This window comes from Neodiprion lecontei, chromosome 6 (assembly GCF_021901455.1).
Source record: "Neodiprion lecontei isolate iyNeoLeco1 chromosome 6, iyNeoLeco1.1, whole genome shotgun sequence".
Taxonomy (NCBI): domain Eukaryota; kingdom Metazoa; phylum Arthropoda; class Insecta; order Hymenoptera; family Diprionidae; genus Neodiprion; species Neodiprion lecontei.
Genome location: NC_060265.1, coordinates 12,546,952 through 12,568,208, shown reverse-complemented (window position 1 = coordinate 12,568,208; position 21,257 = coordinate 12,546,952). Strand labels below are relative to the sequence as shown.

At 39.1% G+C, this 21,257-nt stretch overlaps 2 protein-coding genes across 6 annotated transcripts in view; one reads left to right on the top strand and one right to left on the bottom strand.

Moving 5' to 3' along the window:
- Positions 1–21,257, bottom strand: part of LOC124294980 (dipeptidase 1-like) — a 1,606,684-nt gene that overhangs the window by 1,012,027 nt on the left and 573,400 nt on the right. The window lies entirely within an intron of this gene.
- On the top strand, positions 6,928–13,495 carry LOC107226623. 2 transcript variants are annotated; one of them, XM_046742826.1, is made up of 11 exons: positions 6,931–7,100; positions 7,226–7,368; positions 7,440–7,925; positions 8,013–8,566; positions 8,731–9,446; positions 9,767–10,776; positions 11,419–11,634; positions 11,784–11,984; positions 12,140–12,462; positions 12,541–12,709; positions 13,072–13,495. In XM_046742826.1, exons 6-11 carry the CDS (start codon positions 10,506–10,508, stop codon positions 13,323–13,325), a joined length of 1,434 nt encoding a protein of 477 aa, XP_046598782.1. In that variant the 5' UTR covers positions 6,931–7,100; positions 7,226–7,368; positions 7,440–7,925; positions 8,013–8,566; positions 8,731–9,446; positions 9,767–10,505; the 3' UTR covers positions 13,326–13,495. The 2 variants fall into 2 exon arrangements, with proteins under 2 accessions (XP_046598783.1, XP_046598782.1); XM_046742827.1 differs by lacking the exon at positions 12,541–12,709 and having other exon boundaries at positions 6,928–7,100; positions 7,440–8,566; positions 13,072–13,224.

Sequence of the window (21,257 nt, the reverse complement as noted above, 5' to 3'; positions counted from 1 at the left end):
AGTTTGACCTATTCGTACAATGATATCGGTTATGAGTGTAGATATATTTTGGGCTAATTATAAACTAAGGGTATAAGATCGTCATTACAATCATTTTAGTGCAGTAGTGTACACAAGCATTTATTTTACTTATGTCTGTTTGACAGCGCAACAGCAGATCTTGGTAGCAATATAGTAGTTGCCTATTTTTAATAAGGTTTTCGTAAGATTTTCAGTACTGGTGGGTTTAAAGGAAGCGGAGGTGGTGTGTGAGGAACTGCATGATAGGTTTCTACTTCGTTGGGAATGGGTAGGACAGAAGAAGTAGGTGGGTGGATAATATTTAGCTCGATTGGATTGTCATACCCTGTTTGTATGGCTCTAAATGTCTGGTTCGTTTTTTTTGTTTTACAATGTGTGCACAGAGTAATGACCTTGCCGAGGCATGAGTGACGGTAGAATAAGTATAGGGTTGCGAGAGATAGCAAACCTACACCGCTGTAAGTAAGAGCGTCCTTGATGTGAAACATATAGCGCTGTGTGCGGTGGTGTGTGCTGATATCAGTAGCTTGTTTTACGATATCCTGCAGCGATAGTCCGGTATTGGCCAAGGCATGTACATTTATGTACGAGGTTTTGTGGAGTGGGGGGATTGCAATTGAGGATAAATTTGTGGTTTCATTTCAATTAAAGTTTTTGTACATCCGGTCCAGATCGAGGGTAAAGTTCGGGATGTATGAGTGGGTTTCCGATGAGGTCAAATACCTAGTTGTGGAGAGTGTTACCTCACCTGTGTGACCGGTGCACTTGTTATTTAGCCGTAATATTCCGGCTCCTGAAATGGTGATTCGCGAGGTGTGGTCGTTCGGACATAATATATGTACGGTTTCTGGTTTTGCTGAAGAAAATATCCAAGCATTGGCGACGGAAAGTTCCGTCCAATATGTGCCCTCGAAAGATGTTAGTCTAACGTCGCAATTTTTTTTTACTGATTGTGAGGAGTGGAGAAACAAGTCGACTTCGCATAGCTTGTGGATTGCGCTGTGGAATAGTGGTTGACTTTGTCTGCAAATTTATCTGTTTTGCGTTAGGATACATTTGTTGATTTTCGGTTCGGATAGCTGGAAGTATGACGCTCTATTTAATGTTATTGCTATATAGTCGGCACTGGGTTGAATGTATGCGAATTTGTTGGAAATCGTGTCGTAGGATTGTCTAACTGGTATGGGTAGCAAGTGGTATAAATTGAAAGTATCTCTATTTAATATGGGTATTGAGATGACGTAAATCAATCGCGGCTCAAAATATGCGATTTCTACTTTCGATACTCGGACTAACTCTTCAGCGTATGCGGCGTCTATAGGAACGGGAAATTCTAGAAGAGGTTTCAGCAATTGAATGTGTTGGATGCTCGAAATCAGTTGTTCTGGAAATAATATTTTTGGATGTATTATTCCTTGTTGTGCAAAGAGGATAGCGTCTATTAGGTTGTTAAGATCAAGTTCGTAATTATTCATGTATCTGTCTAGGTCAATGAGGTGTCTAATAAGTGAGATTGCATTCTTGCTTGTGGACATGAATCTTCCCGAGATAGTCACTTGGTTGCTTAGGGTTGCCAATATGCGGTCTTGTAATTCGTTGTGGGATGCAACGTTATCTAGTTCGTTACGATATGCGCCTAGTGTCGATTGCACTATATTTGTTTGTTTGTTTAGCAGGATTGCTAGATGGTTTGTATCGTTGTATAGATTATCTATCTGTTGGTTCAAGTATTCACCGTCTTCTACATCTAGTGTTCCAAAAAGTGATTTGGAGAGGCTTCCCACAAAGTTTGAGGCTCCTCTTTTGTCGCGTTGCGTTGCTAACTTGGCCAGCTCCCGGTGCGCTTTGTTAACTGTGCGATGACCAATTAATGATTTTATTTGCTTCTGGTATTCTTTGATTGTACTTATTCTGTTGGCTAACAATTCTATATGGTCACTCGTTTCGCATCTACTTGCTAAGTTAGTACATTTTTCGCGTATTTTGTTCAAATAGTCTGTAATTTTTAATAACTGGGATAGCATGTTACCAAGATCCACATAGTTGATTAGCGTCCATTCTTCGTTGAATGTCCGTAGATTGTTTATTTGTTCAAAGTGGATGCCGGGATTAACGTCAAGTTGTTGTATTGTGTACGTTATTTCATCGTGGTCGGTGGTTTCCGCACTGGCCCTGTAATGATATACATATTCTACTGAGTTTGCTAAAGCGTGATTACTGAGCAAATCGCGTCTTGTTATTGTCGGTTGTACTGTGTTTGCTATTGAAGGGGTTAATGTGGGATTTTACCATGTATGTGCGATTTTCAGTTAATTGAGATGAACTATTTTAGTTTTGTTTAGCGTGAGGTATATTTCGGCGTTAACGTCATCTATTATTCGTTTGAATACATACGGGCCTTTATAATGATCTTGGAATTTTGACCTTGTTTCGTTTAATAGGTAGACAGTTTGTCCTACTTCAAATCGTTGTGGGTTAATCGTTCTGTCGTAGTGTTCTTTACTTTTCTGTTTAGCTTGTTTCAGGTTCAACGCGACGCGTTTACGGATGTCTGTGAGATTCGCTATTAGATCAAGGAGGAATGTATCGTATGTATGCGTGGATGTGTTGCTTAGTATCGCATCTGTCGGTAGTTTAGCTTCCGAGCTGAAGATCAGCTGGTGAGGTGAATAATGTGTACTGTCGTGTTTCGCTGTATTATAGCAGAAAATGGCGAAACGTATGAATTCATCCCAATCTTTACCTTCGTTGGTGTAATGTTTGATGTATTCGGTAATTACGAGGTGACTTCTTTCTAATGAGCCGTTTGATTGCGGTCTATAGGCGGTTGTTCGTAGTTGTTTAATTTTGAACGTCCTGCATATTTTTTTGAAAGCGGTACTCATGAAGTTTCGTCCCTGGTCAGTGAGTATAGTTCGTGGAGATCCATAGCGCGTGATGTATTCTTTAGCGAATACTGTCCCTATCGTTTTTGCCGTAGCATCGGAAATTGGAATGGCGTCTAAGAACTTGGTCAGATTGCACTGGATCGTCAAAAGGTAGCGGTTATTCTGTTTCGTAACAGGGAGTGGACCAATTGAATCTAGAGCTACTTTGTCAAAGGCCTCTGCGGGCGTGTCAGTGATTGCCATGGGTAATTTTGTTTTGATCCTGACTAGTTTTTTCCTCTGGCAACTGCCGCAAGATCTGATGATATTTTGAATTTGCTTTTTCATATTTGGCCAAAAATATTTTTCTCTTATTTTATTGAAAATTTTTGTAACACCTTGGTGTCCTCCGATCAGTGACTCGTGGTACTCTTTGATCATGTCTTCGCGTAATCGTTCGTCTGGTATAATTGTAGTATTTCTACAAAGTGTTACTCGAATGTCTGAATCCGCAAAAATGTGATAAATGAGTTTTTTAAAGATAGATCGTAGAATATCATCAACTCCTGGTCCTGACATGGGGAATGATATGGACCGAATGTCTAGTCCGGACAAGATAATCCTCAAGTTAACTAACGTGTAGAAAATGTCGTCAAGTCTGCCCGGGTCTGATTGACGTGGTTTCACTACGAGGGTAAATATGTATTTGTTATTTTTCAACCGAGTTTTAATTACGTCGGATATTTCTGGATTCTGGTTTTGAAAGGATTCCATGCTTATTAGATTTCCGTCTATCAACTGTTTTTCTAGTCCTTCTGTCCAACCACAATTAGCTGATACGAAATGAGCGTAATTGTCGCACGACATGAGAAGTCCGTCATTAGTTTCGGTTACGTTGGGTGTTGGTAATATGTCATTTTGATTTTGTATGAAGTGATCTAAGCAACAAAAGTTGTCATTGTCAATATGGGGGCGGTACGGTTTTCGCTCTTCGGGATTGTCGCGACGTTGTGAGCCTAAAAGTGGTAGCGTTGCCGTAGGTACAACGGAGGCATCGCTATCCGTGTCTTCAACAGCTGACTCCGGATCATGTGTCACGGAGTCACTCTCCGAGATATCAGTTGGGTAGCGCGAGGGAGTAGAAACCGGAGCATGTCTTGGAGCTGACCTAGTGCCGGTCCGACGCATTGGCCGACGAGTTAAAGGGGGAGCAGGGATTCTGGGTGTTGATGCGTCTGCTTCAGATTCAGAAGATGTCGAGTCATAAGTCGGGTTTTGATAATTACAAATGGTGATCGTTATGTCGGAGTCTTTAAATATGTAATGGATCATCCGATTAACAAGGTTCCAGTCTAACTTATCTAAGCCGCAGCCTAGTCTTGGAATCGAGAGCGATTTGACTTTGTCTTGTTCTAAGCAATTCTTTAGATTTACTAGGGCGTTGAACAGTGTTTCTTCAGTTGGTTTCTGGTAGTGGTATTTTTTTGTTACTAGATTGTAAATGAGGCGGTTACCATGTGGCAGTGTCAATACGTTCGTTACTTCAGGGTCTAGTTGTTGTAGTTGATCTCGGGTGATTATTTACCTATTGATTAGTTGTCCCGCGACTCCTCGTGATGTCTTGCAGTCTGCCGAGATGCAGTGGGCTAAGTTATCTTGTCAGTCGAGGAGATTGGCGCGTATCTCTCGAATAAATTTACTATGCGTTAATGGTAGGTGGTTAAGATCTGTTACGAATTCCGTGAATCGAGGGGCGTAATTTCGTCCTTTACTGGTAGTGGCTTCGGGTGTCGGCTTATTCAGTGTGTCGGACTGTTCTTCACGTATTTTAACACTAGGACCCTGGGGCTTACCGGAGTTTTGGTTTGATTCAGATGAGGTGAGTGGTTGAATTCGTTCCGTAGTTTGCTTGATCGTTTCATCGACTACGATCGGTGCCTCCGTTGCGCTGCTATTGTCAGTCATACTGGCACTTGAGTCAGAGGTAACAGTAGAAGTCGAAGTGTCTTGTAATGCTTTGTTTCGTCTTCGTGGGGAAGGGCTGGTGGATTCATGTGCAGATCCATGCGCTTGTATTGGGTCCTGGTCTACATGTTTCATTCGCTTGTGAGCGCCGGTAGATGAAGATAGCGTATCCGGTTCGCGAGCACGTGTTGGGTGTTGGTGAGCTATTTTGGTGCGTTTGTGAGCGCTGGTAGACGAAGATAGCGTATCTGGTTCGCGAGCACGCGTTGGGTGTTGGTGAGCTACTTTGGCGCGTTTGTGGGCGTCAGTAGATGAGCATTCTGTATCGGGTCGTGGCCGTTTTGAGGTAATAGGTAGAATTCGGAAAGAGTCGACAGGTGGATTTCTGGAAAGCGCGTCTGCGTTAGAGTTCGCTATTCCTTTTTTATGTTTTGTGACGTACGAATATTCTTCCAACTTCAGTCTCCAGTGCATTAAACGAGAAGTCGGGTCCCGTACGTTTTTGATCCACTTTAGTGGTTCGTGGTCTGTTACCAGAGTGAAGGTTCTACCGTAAAGATAAGGACGAAAATGCTTGACGGCATAAACGACTGCTAAGAATTCTTTTTCGGACACCGAGTAATTGATTTCGGCCTTTTGTAACACCCTCGATGCATACGCGATTGGTAAATCCTCGCCATCTTTGTCTTGACTAAGTATTGCTCTTATTGCATACTTTGAAGCGTCGGTTGTTAGGACGAAGGGTTTTTCGAAGTCTGGATACTGCAGTATCGGTTCTCGACACAGACTATCGCGTAGTGTTTCGAACGCAAATTGATGTTCTGCTGTCCATAGGAAAGGGCTATTCTTCTTTAGCAAATTATTAATAGGTCTAGCAATTTTTGAAAGGTTAGGAATGAATCTTCGGTAGTAGCCTATCAAGCCTGAAAATTGTTTGATCTGTTTAGGATTCTTGGGAACTGGGTAGTTTTTTATTGCTGATATCTTCTCCGGATTAGGTTTCAATCCATTTTGAGTGATGACGTGACCTAGGTATGCTACTTATTTACGCAGAAATTCACATTTATCTGGCTGCAGGGTTAGTCCTGCATCAGACAATCTCTTCATGAGTTTCCGAAATTTGGTTTCGTGCTCCTCCAAGGATCGGGAGTAAATGACTATATCATCCAAATAGACAAACATATCTGTACCCTGTAATCCCGATAGAACCTGATCTATTAGACGTTGAAAGGTGGATGGGGCATTTTTGAAGCCAAATGGCATTCTAGTATATTCGAAATGGCCGTGAGGAGTCGAAAAAGCGGTCTTTGCGCTGTGATCGGGATCCATTGGAATTTGGTGGAACCTGGACGCCAGGTCGAACTGTTCATGTATGTACTATACATTTATATTGTACACACATATATCTACACTCTGTAATGTATAGTGACACTGAGGAAACCGAATCTGACCTACACGTATGTATTCTAATACCGAGTGAGTGTGTGAGAAGCAAGAGTGTTGTTTTTCGGTACACAGAGTCAAATCGAGTCGAAAACAAGATCGCAGAGAAAGCGCCACGAATGTCAGGTGTTGTCCAGAAAATTCGAATATTAACCTAACGTATTTCTATATAATAAATATACCAATAGAATTATTGGAGTCTCGTTTTTTCCCAACCATTCTAACATGGTAGCAGAGGTCCGTGGTTCCTTCTTGGCCTAAAGTAAAGTGAAACGAGAAAGTGCGCGTATGTGAAACGCAGAAAATTCGAACACGAAGGAACATTCGAGAACGTTGGAGAAGATCCAAGATGGAGGAAAAAAGGACCACCATACCAGTGTTTGTCGGGGAAGACTATAACATGTGGAAGAAAAGAGTAATGGTGTTCCTAAGAATGAAAAAGTGTGATGAGGTGATAAAAAGAAAAAAAAAACAAGTATAGATAAAGAAGAATGGGACGAAAACGATCTAAAAGCGATCAACTATATTTACAGTGCAATTTCAAACAAGCAACCCGTGCAGAAATTTGAACTGGAAAGCCAGGCTACTCTCTAGCACCTCGTAGTGATTTACTGGCTAGCGCAACCTGTACAGGCCCTGCCTCGGCATTGGCGAGTTCGGCCCAATTCCGCGTTCCCTAGCCAACACTGTCCAGAAACTGGTCGTTGTTCGCTGATGAAAACTTATTACCGGTGTTTACCATTATTTATCAGTACTCCAACTTATAATTTTTAAAGTTTACTCCAGACGTCCACTGTGATATTTGTGAGTTGATTTTCGTAATCTTCGTAATGGGAATGTAGAATACCATAGTAAATATGTTTTGAAGGTAACATAACCTAAAAATTTCTATCCTATCATTTTTATGTTTTATTGTCTATCTATTTCAGCATAATGAATAACATAATTGAAAAACGACGACGAACACGCGACCGTGTGCGAAGGCATCGTTTCGTTCATCAAAACACTATTGTGCCACAGAACCATCCGCTAAATGATGACAGTGACTCTGACATCAACTCCGAAACTGAATGTGTGTAATATAAGCATCAACCTATAAGTGAAATAAAATTTCAGTTGTTATAAAGCAAGTATGAATTGCAGGTGTCAGTGATCAAGAAAATAGTAATAGGTCTGAAGAAGATGTATCCGAGGGTGGTATTTCTGAACAATTACTTGAACATAGCCAAAGTGAGATCGACGAAGAGAATGGTGACTCAGGTGACGGTTCTCAGATAGACCACGAAGAAAGTGTATCATCAGCCAGTGTCATTGATGAAAACAGTGATATCGGCTCATCTATAAATGAAGCGACTGACGATAGTTTGAATGAACGAAATGAAGCTGAGGAAATTCGAAAATGGGCAATAAAAGAACACCTTAGTCATTCTCAATTGGATGGGCTTTTGGTGATTTTGAGGAGAAGATTGCTGCCTGAACTTCCAAAGACAGCAAAAACATTTCTACGTACATCGGCAGTGGCCTATGATATACAAGACATGGAAGATTATGATGGAAATATGGGACAATTCGTGTACTTTGGTATTGCTGAAAGGCTTCGAGCCTGTGTCAATGAAGAAGTGCACATAGGTAATGAAATTTTGATCCAAGTTAATGTCGACGGACTGCCTCTCTTTAAATCAAGTAACACTCAACTGTGGCCCATTTTGTGTAAAGTTGTCCACGAACCAGACATATACGAGCCGGTGCCTGTAGCTATATACGCAGGTTCTACAAAACCAAAAAGAGTTGATGAGTTCTTGGATGAGTTCATTGAGGAAATGAACCAACTATCAGCGAATGGTATTGACATTAATGGCAGACTGTTTCAAGTAAAAATTCAAAGTTTCATATGTGATACGCCAGCTAGGTCTTTCCTCAAATGTGTTAAGGGTCATACTGGATATTATGCGTGTGAAAGGTGTACCGTGAGAGGATGCAGACCTGGCAGATCTACTGTATTTCCTGATGCGGATTGTCCTGAACGAAGTGCTGAGGACTTTAATAGACAAAGGCAGCGAGAGCATCACAATAGTGTTTCGCCATTGCTACGTTTAAGACCTGCAGTAAACTTGGTCTTGTTATTTATTCTCGATTTCTTGCACTTAGCTTGTCATGGTGTGATGAAGAAACTTTTGAAAGACTTTTGGCTTTTAGGCAATCTCCATCTCAGACTAGGCCGCAGAAGTCGAATCGAACTGTCTCGCAGAATGGAGTATTTAAAAATTCTGGTAACTTCTGAATTTCAACGTAAACCACGGTCCGTAGCGTTTATAGCAAAGTGGAAGGCCACCGAGTTTAGATTTTTTCTATTATATTGTGGAGTTGTAGTCTTGAAGGGTATTTTGAACAATAGACTATGTAAACATTTTTTATTATTTCATGCGGCATGCAGAATTTTATGCTGCGAAGATCTAGCCCTCAGGTACAACAGGTTTGCAAAGAAGTATCTCAGAAGTTTTTTCTTAGTTATGCGCCAATATTATGGCCCAGATTCGCAAATCATGAACCTTCATAACTTAATTCATATGGCCGATGATGCTAAGAACATGAAGTGCTCCCTTACAAAGATAACTACATTTCCTTTTGAAAATGCACTCGGTCACATAAAAAAGTTAGTCCATTCGCCAAATCGACCATTGGCTCAAATCTGTCGCCGCTTGAATGAGAAATTTTCGATAAAAAATCATAAAGCAACTCTACCCCAGTATGTAGAGATACTCAAGGAGAATAGTGATATCCCAAATTGTAGGATGAATCACAAAGCGATATCGAAACTGAAATTCAAAGGGAAATATATACTTTCGGTCAAGGCTCCCGATAATGTAGTTCTTCTTAAAAATGGCACTATTCTCGAAATAAATCTTATGTCGTACCCTGATGACAATCTAGAAGACGTGACAATTATTGGAAAAAAATGGAAAATCAAAGAGTCGCTGTATATGTATCCGTGTGATTCGAGAGTGCTGGAAGAATGGGTGCTTGAAGACAGATCATCTGCAACTACAATTACGTGCCCTATTGATCAAATCAAACGCAAAATGATAATATTACGTTTGCCTGGAAGAGAGAAAACATATGGAATATCTCTATTACATTAATTTAACACAGGTCGGTTGAAACGTGGTATACAGTGTAATGTTACGTATATACTTGTATTAATCCGAAAAAAGTAGCTGGATATCTTTTTATATTTTAACAATAAATAATATTTTTCAGTACTCTAACCTCAAAATCTCGACCAACGCGACTTCGTCGTGATTTCGTGGCTCTAGTGATGAAAAGTACAACTCGAAACTCGTATGGATAAGGTTTTTTGACATGCGTGTTACAAGCACTCGCCTTCGGCTCGCGCCGTAAACCTCACGTCTCGTCAAAAAGCCTTATCCATACTTGTTTAGAAATGTACTATTATCCCTATTTAATTTCAGGGCGAGTGTCACAAGGTGTAATGCGCAAGCTTATTTTCACGAATAATATATGTATAAATATACATATATATTATATATGTATAATACATATATCAATATTATTCGTTTGAGTATGGGAAGACCGTCAATCAATTGCCGACACTGGAATTATTTTTGACGAGGACGTTTCTGATGTGTCTCGATATTTAAATAACGCGCGTGACTGTGGCGACATGTCGATAGTGGCGACTTGTTGACTATCGTCGTTCCGGCACGTGTTGTGTACAGCGTCCTAAAAGCCTAGAAGTGCCTGGATTTTTCTTTCACGAAAATTGCAATCATTTGAAAAAGCTGGAATTTTTTTGTAAGTGGTTCATTAAAATTATTACGAAAGCAAGCTGTTTTGAACTTTACGAAGTGAGAAGTGATCAAAAGTGTACAAAACACAAAACGTGCTGCGCAAATACCGAACGGCTCGCTGAACGTGTTATCCCACGTGCTAACCTTACATTGCATCGCTTATCATTTTTTATAACAGCTACCTGTGCCATCGACTATTCTTCGTAAGTTGTCCTTGAATATTCAAGTACAGACATTTATATTTATTACGACACAATAAGAAACTATTTATATAAATATGACACGTGCGTACTCTACCCTAACCTAACCTAATCTTACTAAACCTGTAACAGCGCATATATACATATAACAGACGCCTTTATATTATGAACAGAATCCCTCTTCGTATTTTAAGCATATAATGGGAGATGATAAAGAGGCAGAAGAGGCCATCAAGGCTTTTCAATTAGTCGAATTCGATCCACCTAATAGAAAACAAAAACGAGGCACGATAGAATGCGTACCATCGACTTGGATTTCCTATAACCCATCGACTGGCAGATGCCAATGCAAATTCATGCCACCTCCGTATTCAGTAGAGGACTCTGAACTTTTGTGTTGGCTCGTCAAAGAACAAAGCCCTCTACAAGAATCTTGGCCTGTCTACCCAATAACACTCAAGGGACATGCGAGTAAGTAAATGATCTGTTGCGTTTTCTATTAGATTTGTATATTGTTCGGAAATAATCATCAAAGGGGAATAACTGTTAAATTTTGAAAAGATGACGTATTCAGTTCATATCACAAAGGTTCGTCTGTATAGTCTCACTATAACGCCATAAGATTCGATCAGTATTTAAAGTCACTGCTCTCAGAGAGTTATAAGTAAACCCAGTTATATGTCGACGGAGCTGAAATCAGAAGATATGAAAATCTTGGGTTCTGAGGGTCATCCGAAGCTCACAAGCTTGCACTGTGTAGCCGTCACATAGTCTACGTCTGAAACTTTTAACAGAGTCAATATTGTAGAAGCCGGCTTTGCAAAAATTCATATATTTTTGTGGGTTGTGGCAACGAATAACACAAGCACATGATTGATTTCGTGTCTTCTGATCTCAGATCTAGACGTATACCGATCAAATATACATTGAGCTTTTTAACACATCAATTTTGAATCGTGTACATGTGAAGACGAGCAATAAAAAGTTAAAATTATCAAAATTTATTTTTCACTGCCAAATAATTTGTATAGCATCAAAAAGTTCAGCTGAGAGCAACATTTCTTGTAAATAATGGAAGGTTAAAAATTTCTGTTATATTTTTTCTTCTTCTAGCAACTTATGATGATGCAATGAAACGTCTCAAAGTATTAGCAGACAAGAAATTTGTATACACAGAGGATGGAACGTTACCAGAAAAAAAATCAGAGGCAGCTAAAAAAGCATATCAGAGAATCAAAGTCAAAGGCGATAAAGCAATTGCTGAAAAGTTGATGCAAGTGCAACCCATTAACACCTCCAGGAATGACGATTATGCATCAAATGTAGACTGTAAATATAATATATACAATATATATATTATACATATATAAATTAGACACTTGGGTGACCAAAATGGCGGCGCAATTTTCGCTTCTTCGATAGGGCCCTCAAAATTTTCACTCTTGTGCAAAATCAGAAGTGCGGATATATTGTTACAGCATCCTTTGAAACATCTGACCCAATTCCTTGTATTAACAGCATCAAGGCCAAGAAAAAAAATACAAAACTTAAAAATATGACAGAAACTGACAATGAGTCAACAGCTGATGAAAACAGCAATGTGATCAAACCCAGAAAAAAACCGAAGCAAAAATCAAAACAAGAACATGCTTCCTCTACCGGCAAAAACCACGTTCAAGGTGTGTACAAAAACTATTTAAATTGTTTAATTCAATTGCCGTTTTTCGACATTTCTGGAACCTAATTTGATATGAATAATTTCTAGAAACACCAAGAACCTCGTCGAATAATACATCATTATAATTAATTTTTTTACATCAAAATTTTGTTCTAGAAATTGAACGAAAACTGAGCAAAAGATCATCACGTGAAGTGTCAAAATCCACAAAAAATGTGCCTAAAGAAAATAGCTCTGAACTGAATCAGAGAGATTGTGATATCCTTAGCGGACTGAGATACGATGTTCAAATGCTAACCAAAGCCATCGACAAACTCAAGGCCATCGTTGAAAAATCGGCCTTAGCGATGGATGCTCATGGGGCAAATGTCCAAAGTTTTACGACACAATATGATCTGAACCTGCCTGTAACGACTTTGAAGGACTTTGACGCATTCGACGAGAAATTAAAAGCTGACAAAAAATTTCGTAAAGAATTCGTGAGTAAAAAAATTTGGATACTGAATTTGTATTGTCACTTATACAATATCTCACTCATTGCTTCAATCTCTCTATAGACTAGTACATTGCATTTCGTTTTCGACCACAATGCAACCTTACCAAAAAATGTGACGGCATTATTGAAAAAAAATATTTCACGGGATGTGGCCTTGAATTTCAACGCAGTGAAGGCTGGCATGGATAAACGCATTTTCAAAGAGACACAACTTTGTGGAATATTGCTAGGTAACACAATTATCGTTAACCTCAATCGTTAAATCATACCTGATAGATTTTTGTTCACTCATCTTCGAAGAATCCGTATAGGTATGCCAAAAGGTTTTTCCCATTTTAAAAAGAGAAAAGACAACTGCCTGCTTTTCGTTTTTGAAGTAAATTACAGTACAATTCAGGGTATGTCAGACTTCGCCTTGTAGGTATAGTTGGATTCAGTCTAGGTAAGACCTATCATCGTGAAGACTTAAAGCAATTTTGAAATTGATGACACCAACTTTACAAACTAATAGACTTTCCACCACGATTTGCTCTTTTAGAAGAAAAAGAAAGCAGGGTTGTTTAGTTTTTTTAACTAAAGTCTTTTCTTCCAGATGTGCTTTTGTTGAAATACAAAGAGGGAGCGCAGGGATCAATGACACATGTAACTGAAAAGAGTGTTTATCGAGAACTCGGTAACTGCCTGAGTAATGCCGTCGATTGGGATGGGCATCGTAAATCTCGACTAAAGAAAAAAGCTGCAAAGAGTACTACAATCGCTGCAGTCCAATCAGTTTGTGTCAATGTACATTGCAGCGGCACCAGCATGGAATCGTTGTCTCGTAAATCCACAGACAAATCTTCTTAGTAACGTATTCGAAAACTTCCCAAAATAGTTGTGTACTTTTGTGCTTACTGATTAAAAAAAAAGTATTAAAAAAAAAGTCATTATTTACGTACTTTTCTACTCACTGATGGGTTTGAAAAATAAAAAAAATATGTGTTACTTACGTATTTTCTATTTAGTGATGTATTAAAAAAAAAAGAAATTCACTACTAACATATTTTTCACTTACATGTTTAAAAAAAAAATCCTACGTACTTTACTGCTGACTGATATGATGTATTGAAGAAAATAATAATATAATAATATAAATGAATAGAACTTTCATACGTTGCGAAATATTCATTCTAGAATTTATCCTTTATCCTTTTTTCCGATAATTATATGAATAGCTACTTGCAAGGATTCTGGCTAGACCCTATTAACTTTACTGGTTAGACCCTAGTCAGACCTTCTGGCTAGGCACTGCGTAGAAATGTGTTACACGCCAGGACTGGCTCAGCCCAGCTGACCTAGCCATTGCCAAGCCAGATTCATGGAAAACTAGCCAGGTGCTAGGCAGCACCGGAATTAAATTTCTGCACGGGAATTGGAGTTCGTGTGCGACGGGACGTCGGCTCACGGAATTATAAAAAAGTTCGATGAAATATACTTGAAGGAATCTACGGCGCTACAAATTGCTTATAGAAATAAACTAGAAAAAATGAAGCTTGAGCAATATGAAGACTCGGCGACATTTTTTAGTGAATTTGAAAAATGCATGAACGAATTGAAAAGTGCGGGCGCAAACGTAAATGAAAGAGAAAAATTGAATTACATGTTGAATACGCTACCAAGTCAGTACAGTTACATCGGTGACTTGATCGATGCACTGAAAGAAGAAGATCAGACAGCAGCTTACGTGAAGAATAAAATTCAAATAGCAGAAATGAAGAATAAAAATGACCTAGGAGAAAGAAAATCGAATGTATTTGCCGCCAAAAAGGAAAAAAGGGAAGGCTGTTTCAAGTGCGGAAAATTTGGGCATTTCGCACGCGATTGCTATGCGGGACAAGATGGCGTCAGCTCTGGACGGAGCAACGGCAGTTGGAGAGGCTCGCTACGTGGTCGGACCAGAGGCAGAGCAGGAAGAGGAAGCTATGGCAGAGGGCGCGGAAACTCTTATCGGCAGGGAGCCAACATAGGTCAACAACAACAACACAGCAACGATTCGGGCGCAAGCGCATGGGTAGCGACGGCGCATGCGGCGCAGGCCGAAAAGTTATGTAACAATGAAATTTTGTGGCTACTAGATAGCGGATGTAGCGATCACATTGTCAACGATGAGAAATATTTTGAAAAGAGTATAAAACTAAAGAAACCGATTGATATCTTCTTGGGGGATAATAGATCAATAAAAGCAACGAAGATAGGGAACGTAGTGTGTTATTTTAATGCGTATGGAACAAAAAATGAAGTGAATATGAAAAATGTATTTCTCGCGGAAAAAATGCATGGAAATTTAATTAGCTATGGAAAAATAATGGAAAAAAACGTAATTGTCTCAAAGGGTAATACGTCGGAGATTATTGATAGTAATAATAAAGTAATTGCAGTAGGGTTCAAAGAGAATAAAATTCTGAAACTAAAAGGTACATTAAAAAATAAAATGGGTAATGTTAACAATATCGAATGCAATAATACATATAAAATGAGTTTAAAAGAGAAATGGCACAGGAGGTTAGGCCATGTTAATTTTGGGTATCTGAACACATTAAGTAACGAACAATTGGTAACAGGTATCCCTTGTGAATTGGAATCCGAATACATGAAATGCAAAACCTGTATTGAGAGTAAAATGCACTGTTTACCTTTTAATAACAATAGAACTAAGGCTAAAGACGTATTAGAAATTATCCACACTGATGTTTGTGGTAGTTTCAAAACAGCGGGTTTGAACGGAGAAAAATATTTTGTTTTCTTCATTGATGACTACAGTAAAGTTGCTAAAGTGTATTGCATTAAAACCAAGAGTGAAGTGTTTGATTGTCTAGTTCAATACATTAATGAAGTCGAGAACATAACGGAAAAGAGAGTAAAAATTTTGAGATGCGATAATGGCAAAGAATACCTAAATAACAGATTTTATAGCTATGCAAGAGAAAAGGGAATAACACTAAATAATTGCCCACCGTACGTGCATGAACTAAATGGTACGGCTGAGAGATTTAACAGGACAATAATGAATATGGCACGTTGTCTGTTAACAGAAGCAAATGTACATAAAATATTTTGGCCTGAAATCATTATGGCAGCAACGTACTTAAAAAATCGTACCTTGACAAACACAGTCGAAAGAAAAACACCGTATGAAATATTCTTTAAGAAAAAACCAAATATAGAGAACTTGAGGGTATACGGGAGTAAAGTTTTTGTGAAAAGGCCCGAACAATGTAGGGATTCAAAATTTGATAAGAAGGCCGAAATGGGTGTATTATTAGGTTACAGTGATGTTGGCTATCGAGTCCTACTCAATAACAGAATAATAGTTGCTAGAAATGTCGATATAATTGAAAAGGATGTCAAATGCATAGGAATTGACTATGATGATAATGATCTGAATAATAAGTATGATGCTAATGAAGATGAGAACTCAGATGATGACATGTTGAAGGATGAAAATGAGTTGAATAAAACTATAGTTGAAAGCCCAGGAAAAGATAATTTGCTAGAATTACAACTTCCACTTAGACCTGCGCGTGAAAGAAAGATTCCGGTAAGATATCCTTTAAATAGTGCACATAGCATTCAAGTAAATTCTTGTAGAGTCGATATACCTCACACATTTGAGGAGGCGATTAATAGTGAAGAAAAGGAGTCGTGAGTTGAAGCTATGAACAAAGAGATAGAAAGTCTAGATGAAAATGGAACATGGGTCCTGGTAAATGAAAAAAAGGATATGAAAATTTTAGATGTAAAATGGGTTTATACGAGGAAATCTAATGGTTCGTATAAAGCAAGATTGGTTGTATTGGGATATCAACAAACAAATGTAATTGACGATATATATGCACCTGTAGCGAAAGCTCAAACTATGAAGATTCTATTTTCCTTTTGTTGCCAATATGGATTAATAATTGAACAATTAGATGTAACTACTGCTTTCCTTAACGGCTTAGTAAGCTCAGAGATATATGTACGTCAACCTAGAGGTTATGAAGATGGTACGAAAAGAATATGTGAACTGATTAAAGCACTGTATGGACTACGTGAAAGTCCAAGAGCTTGGTACGAATGCCTGGATGAGTATTTGACAAAGTTAAACTTTAAAAGGAGTGAAATTGATAATTGCTTGTACAGTCATGGAGTGGGTGAAAATATTATGTATGTGTTAGTTTATGTTGATGATTTACTGATTTGTTGTAAAACCGAGAGTAAATTAAAAAAACAAAAGTATTGCTGTCAGAAAGATTTAAAATGAAGGATTTGGGAGAAGTCAAAGAGTATCTTGGTATAAACATAGTGTACGATTATAAAAGAGGTGATATGAAACTAAGTCAGGAAAAGTATATTGAGTCATTGGCATGTAAATATCAGCTAGAAGGCAGCAGACTATACAGCACTCCTATGGAAACCAATTTGAAATTAGAAAAGGCTAATGATTGTGAACCGCACATCAAATATAGAAATTTAATAGGTGAGTTGTCTCACATAAGTACGAAAACAAGACCCGATGCTGAACACAGTGTAAATTATTTAAGCAGGTATCAGAATGAATATAACGAAACACATTGGAAGTATGCAATGCGTGTACTGAAATACTTGTACCTGACTAAAAACCTAAAACTGAACTATAATAGAAATAAGAATAGTGAAATAATTGATTGCTTCGTAGATGCGGATTGGGCTGGAGATATTATTGACAGAAAGTCCACTTCCGGGTATGTTATTAGACTGTTTGGAAATGTGATCGACTGGAAATCGAGAAAGCAAAAAGGTGTAACGAAAGCGTCAACATATGCTGAGTATATAGCTCTTTCAGAGGCGGTGAGCGAGATAAAGTTTGTCAAAGAATTGTTAAATTTCTTTAATGTTAAAATGTCTGAAGCGATAAAGATTTTTGAGGATAACACTGGCGCGATAAATATTGCAAATTATGGGAACTTTACAAAAAAATTCTAAGTACATAGAAATTCATTACCATTATGTACACGAGAGCGTAAAAAAAGGACTGATCGAAGTATGTAAGATCGATTCTAATGAAAACATTGCGGATACATTCACAAAGGCTTTATGTAAGGAAAAATTTGAAAGGTTTAGAATAATGATGAATATCGTATAAGATAAAATGAAAATGATCAAGTGTACAATACAAATGTAAGGAGGCGTGTTGATGTATGTACTATACATTTATATTGTACACACATATATCTACACTCTGTAATGTATAGTGACACTGAGGAAACCGAATCTGACCTACACGTATGTATTCTAATACCGAGTGAGTGTGTGAGAAGCAAGAGTGTTGTTTTTCGGTACACGGAGTCAAATAGAGTCGAAAACAAGATCGCAGAGAAAGCGCCACGAATGTCAGGTGTTTTCCAGAAAATTCGAATATTAACCTAACGTATTTCTATATAATGAATATACCAATAGAATTATTGGAGTCTCGTTTTTTCCCAACCATTCTATTACGAACGTTGAGAAATATTTTGCGGAACCTAGCTGATCTAGGATATCGACGATATTTGGTAGCGGATAAGCGTCGCCAATGGTTTTTTCGTTCAGTTTCCGGAAGTCAATGACCATTCGCCACTTCTTTTCGCCGCTAGCATCTGATTTCCTGGGGATGATCCAGACCGGAGAATTATAAGGAGATGAAAAATGTGTGATAATGTTCTGATCAAGGAGTTTGGTCACTTGTTTTTGTATTTCGTCTTTGTGTACTCTTGGGTGTCTGTATTGTTTGGTATGAATTGGTGCGTCATTGGTAGTAGGGATCGTATGGCTGACTAAGTTTGTATGTCCCAGGGTGTCACCCGGGAGGAAAAATAAATGGTTGAATTCGATAGCAGGATTAACTATTAATTGTTTTTCTTCGTCGTTCAAATGATCCAATCGTAACTTTTCTTTCAAAATCTCAGGGCGTCTCGAATCGTAATTTGGGGATGTGGGAAGAACGCGATTCTCGATCCTTTTTTTTTCGTGTAAGACCTGTGCTAGTAAGACCTGTCCGCTGCTTGCAGTACTTGTATGCGTTGGATGTGTTTTTGCACTGAGCGTGGCGGTGCTCGCGAGTTCATCGACTTCTTCTAGTGTTACGACTGGTCTTCTTATTTCCACAGCTGATTCTTCGGAATTTATTGCACAAACGTAAGCAAACCCTTGTTGGTTGGTAACCAGGGCTTGTCCCAGGAATATGTTAGCGCCTACTTCCAACTGTTCTATGAATCCCGTTTTCACAGAGGGATTCGAAATTTTTAGTGCAATCACCTGAGCCGTTCGTGGTGGTATCAATATGTAGTCTTCGTTTAGGAGTTTAAATGGTTTGCTAGTATTGTTCGGTATTATTTTTTCTGTATCGAAAGATATCGTTGCATTTTCGTTCCGTAAAAATATCGATCCTAAGATTCCGTCTTCTTGTATCGGAAACAGATCGTCGACTATATGGAATATATGAAGGTTGTCACCGATTCGAATGCTAGTTGTTCCTACTACTTTTATTGGCTCATGTATAGCACTGGTAACGTGGATCTGACCTTCGAGTAATTTACACGGAACATGCGGATGTATTGCTCCGAGTTTAATTATGTTTACATCAGCACCGGTGTCAACTATAAATGTGCTGGGTTGTCGTATGAGTTCACCGGTGGTTATTCGAACCTTCGGTGTTTGTGTGACAGATGTTATGAGGATACGCGGTGGTGTTTTTGTGTTAGTTCTATGCCTGTTAAAGGGAATAACGCCGGTTTCGCGAGAGATAAGGCAGTTGTTTTTGAAACAGATAGTCGCCTTTTCCGAACGTAAAAAGTCTGCACTCAGTATACCGTCTTCGATGATAGGGAAGGAGTTATCGACAAGATGGAATTCGTGGCGTGTATTAGCTAACTCGATGTAGAGACTTCCTATTGTTCTGATGGATTCTTCCGTTATCCCTGAAATCTGCCTAATGTCCGTCCTTGTGACGTGGACTCTTGGGTCGATTTTATCGATTTTTGACAAATTAATATTAGCGCCAGTATCTATTATTAGTGTCACGTACCCATTCAAAGACTGCGGGCATTGTGTTCGAATCTGTGGAGGGCCAGATTCTAATTGTACGGAGCTGACGTTTGGTTTGGACGCTGCTCCGGTTTGAGGGAGGTCGATGCGTCCGCGCGGCCGTCCCTGAACTCGTTCAAATGGCTCGCGTTGCCTGAATATTCACGATGTTGCTTTGCTTCGTATGAAACTTCCGGGTGGACGCCTGTATCGCAATTCTCGTTCGAGTAGTCTTGTGTTACGTAATTAACCCTGAAGTTCGATCCTGAAGTATTTGGTGTGTTATACTGTTGTGAGCGTTGACTATTATTTCGCGTCTGGTCTAAAGGTTGGTTTGTCGGGTCTCTTGCTCGATTTTGGGTATTGGGATTGTTCTGTTGTTGACGATTAGTGTTATTTTGGAAAACTCTTGAATCTTGGTGGATTTTTGGATTCTGGGGATATTGGGACCGATTTGAGCGGCACTTGTCGTTTGAGTGGCCTTTGCGACCACACTGCGTGCAAGTTGTGTTGTTGCGCTGCCTCGTTCTGCACTCTTCTATACTATGACCTGCCTTCTTGCAGTATCTACACACTACTAATAGGGAAGGTTGTTCAGGACAATATTTATCGACGTGATCGGTTAATTTACATATACTTTATTTTATATGGTTTTGTGTTTCGTAGTTAGTATCACGGTATGAGGCTAGTTTAAGTCTATCTGATAATAGTTTTTCAGTCTTGGTGTCTATAGCCATTTGTAGGGTTTGTGGATTCTCATGAGCTACTCTTATTTCTAATTCGTCTAGTAATCCTTTGATAAATCTTAGTCTTGCGGTCTCTTTGATATTTTTCTTTAGCACTTGAGCATCACTGATAGATTCTGAGGCATCTATTGATTCGCACGCTTGTCTTAACAGATGTTTCATTCTAGCACCGTAATCTAGAACACTCTCGTTTCGCCTCTGTGCCGATTGTGCGAGGTCTAGCTGGATATCTGGGAGGTGTTGTTTAGACGCGTAGGCCTGTTTTAGGCAGTATAGCAAATCTCGAAGAGAATCCGGATTATCTGACTCTATATATTTACACGCGTCGCCTTCGATTTTCGTGCGAATGAGTGTGGAGAATAAATTCAGTTCTCTGGCTAAGACAGCTTGTTTTGCGCATTGTACTTCAGTTATGAATTCGGATACGGGCATATTAGTGCCATTGAACGTGGAAATCAGAGCTAATGCATCTTTAAGGGGCAGGTGCGGAAAAGTGCTTTCGGTAGCCATGTTGTAAATTTTAATCTAGGATTTGTCGACTTACAAAGTGAAGATGAAGAGGAGGAACGGAATAAAATGTTGCATTCTTCCGTGAGGATGTTGATTCAGCGATTTCGTGTCTGTAGCCGGTGATGACGTCGGTGTGCGTTGTGTCGTACTAGAAGTCGTGAAGAATGAAGATGTCGTCGTAGTAGCAGCAGGAGATAGTCTTTCAGCAATATCGATTCGGAGATACGGATTTGTCTGTGACGTTCGTGTGAATCAGAGATCGTTAATTGCGTTAACGTAGAATATGGCTTTCAGAGTGTCTTTAATACTATCACACAGTGGTATTACTTTTGTATCAACATCACTGAGCTTGCACACTTCAGAACCGGTCTATCAGATGGCACTTCATGCGTAGCACACACGCAAAATTGTATCACTGGATTTCCGGAAAGCGAAGGCCACCGCTGCCACCAATGTTACG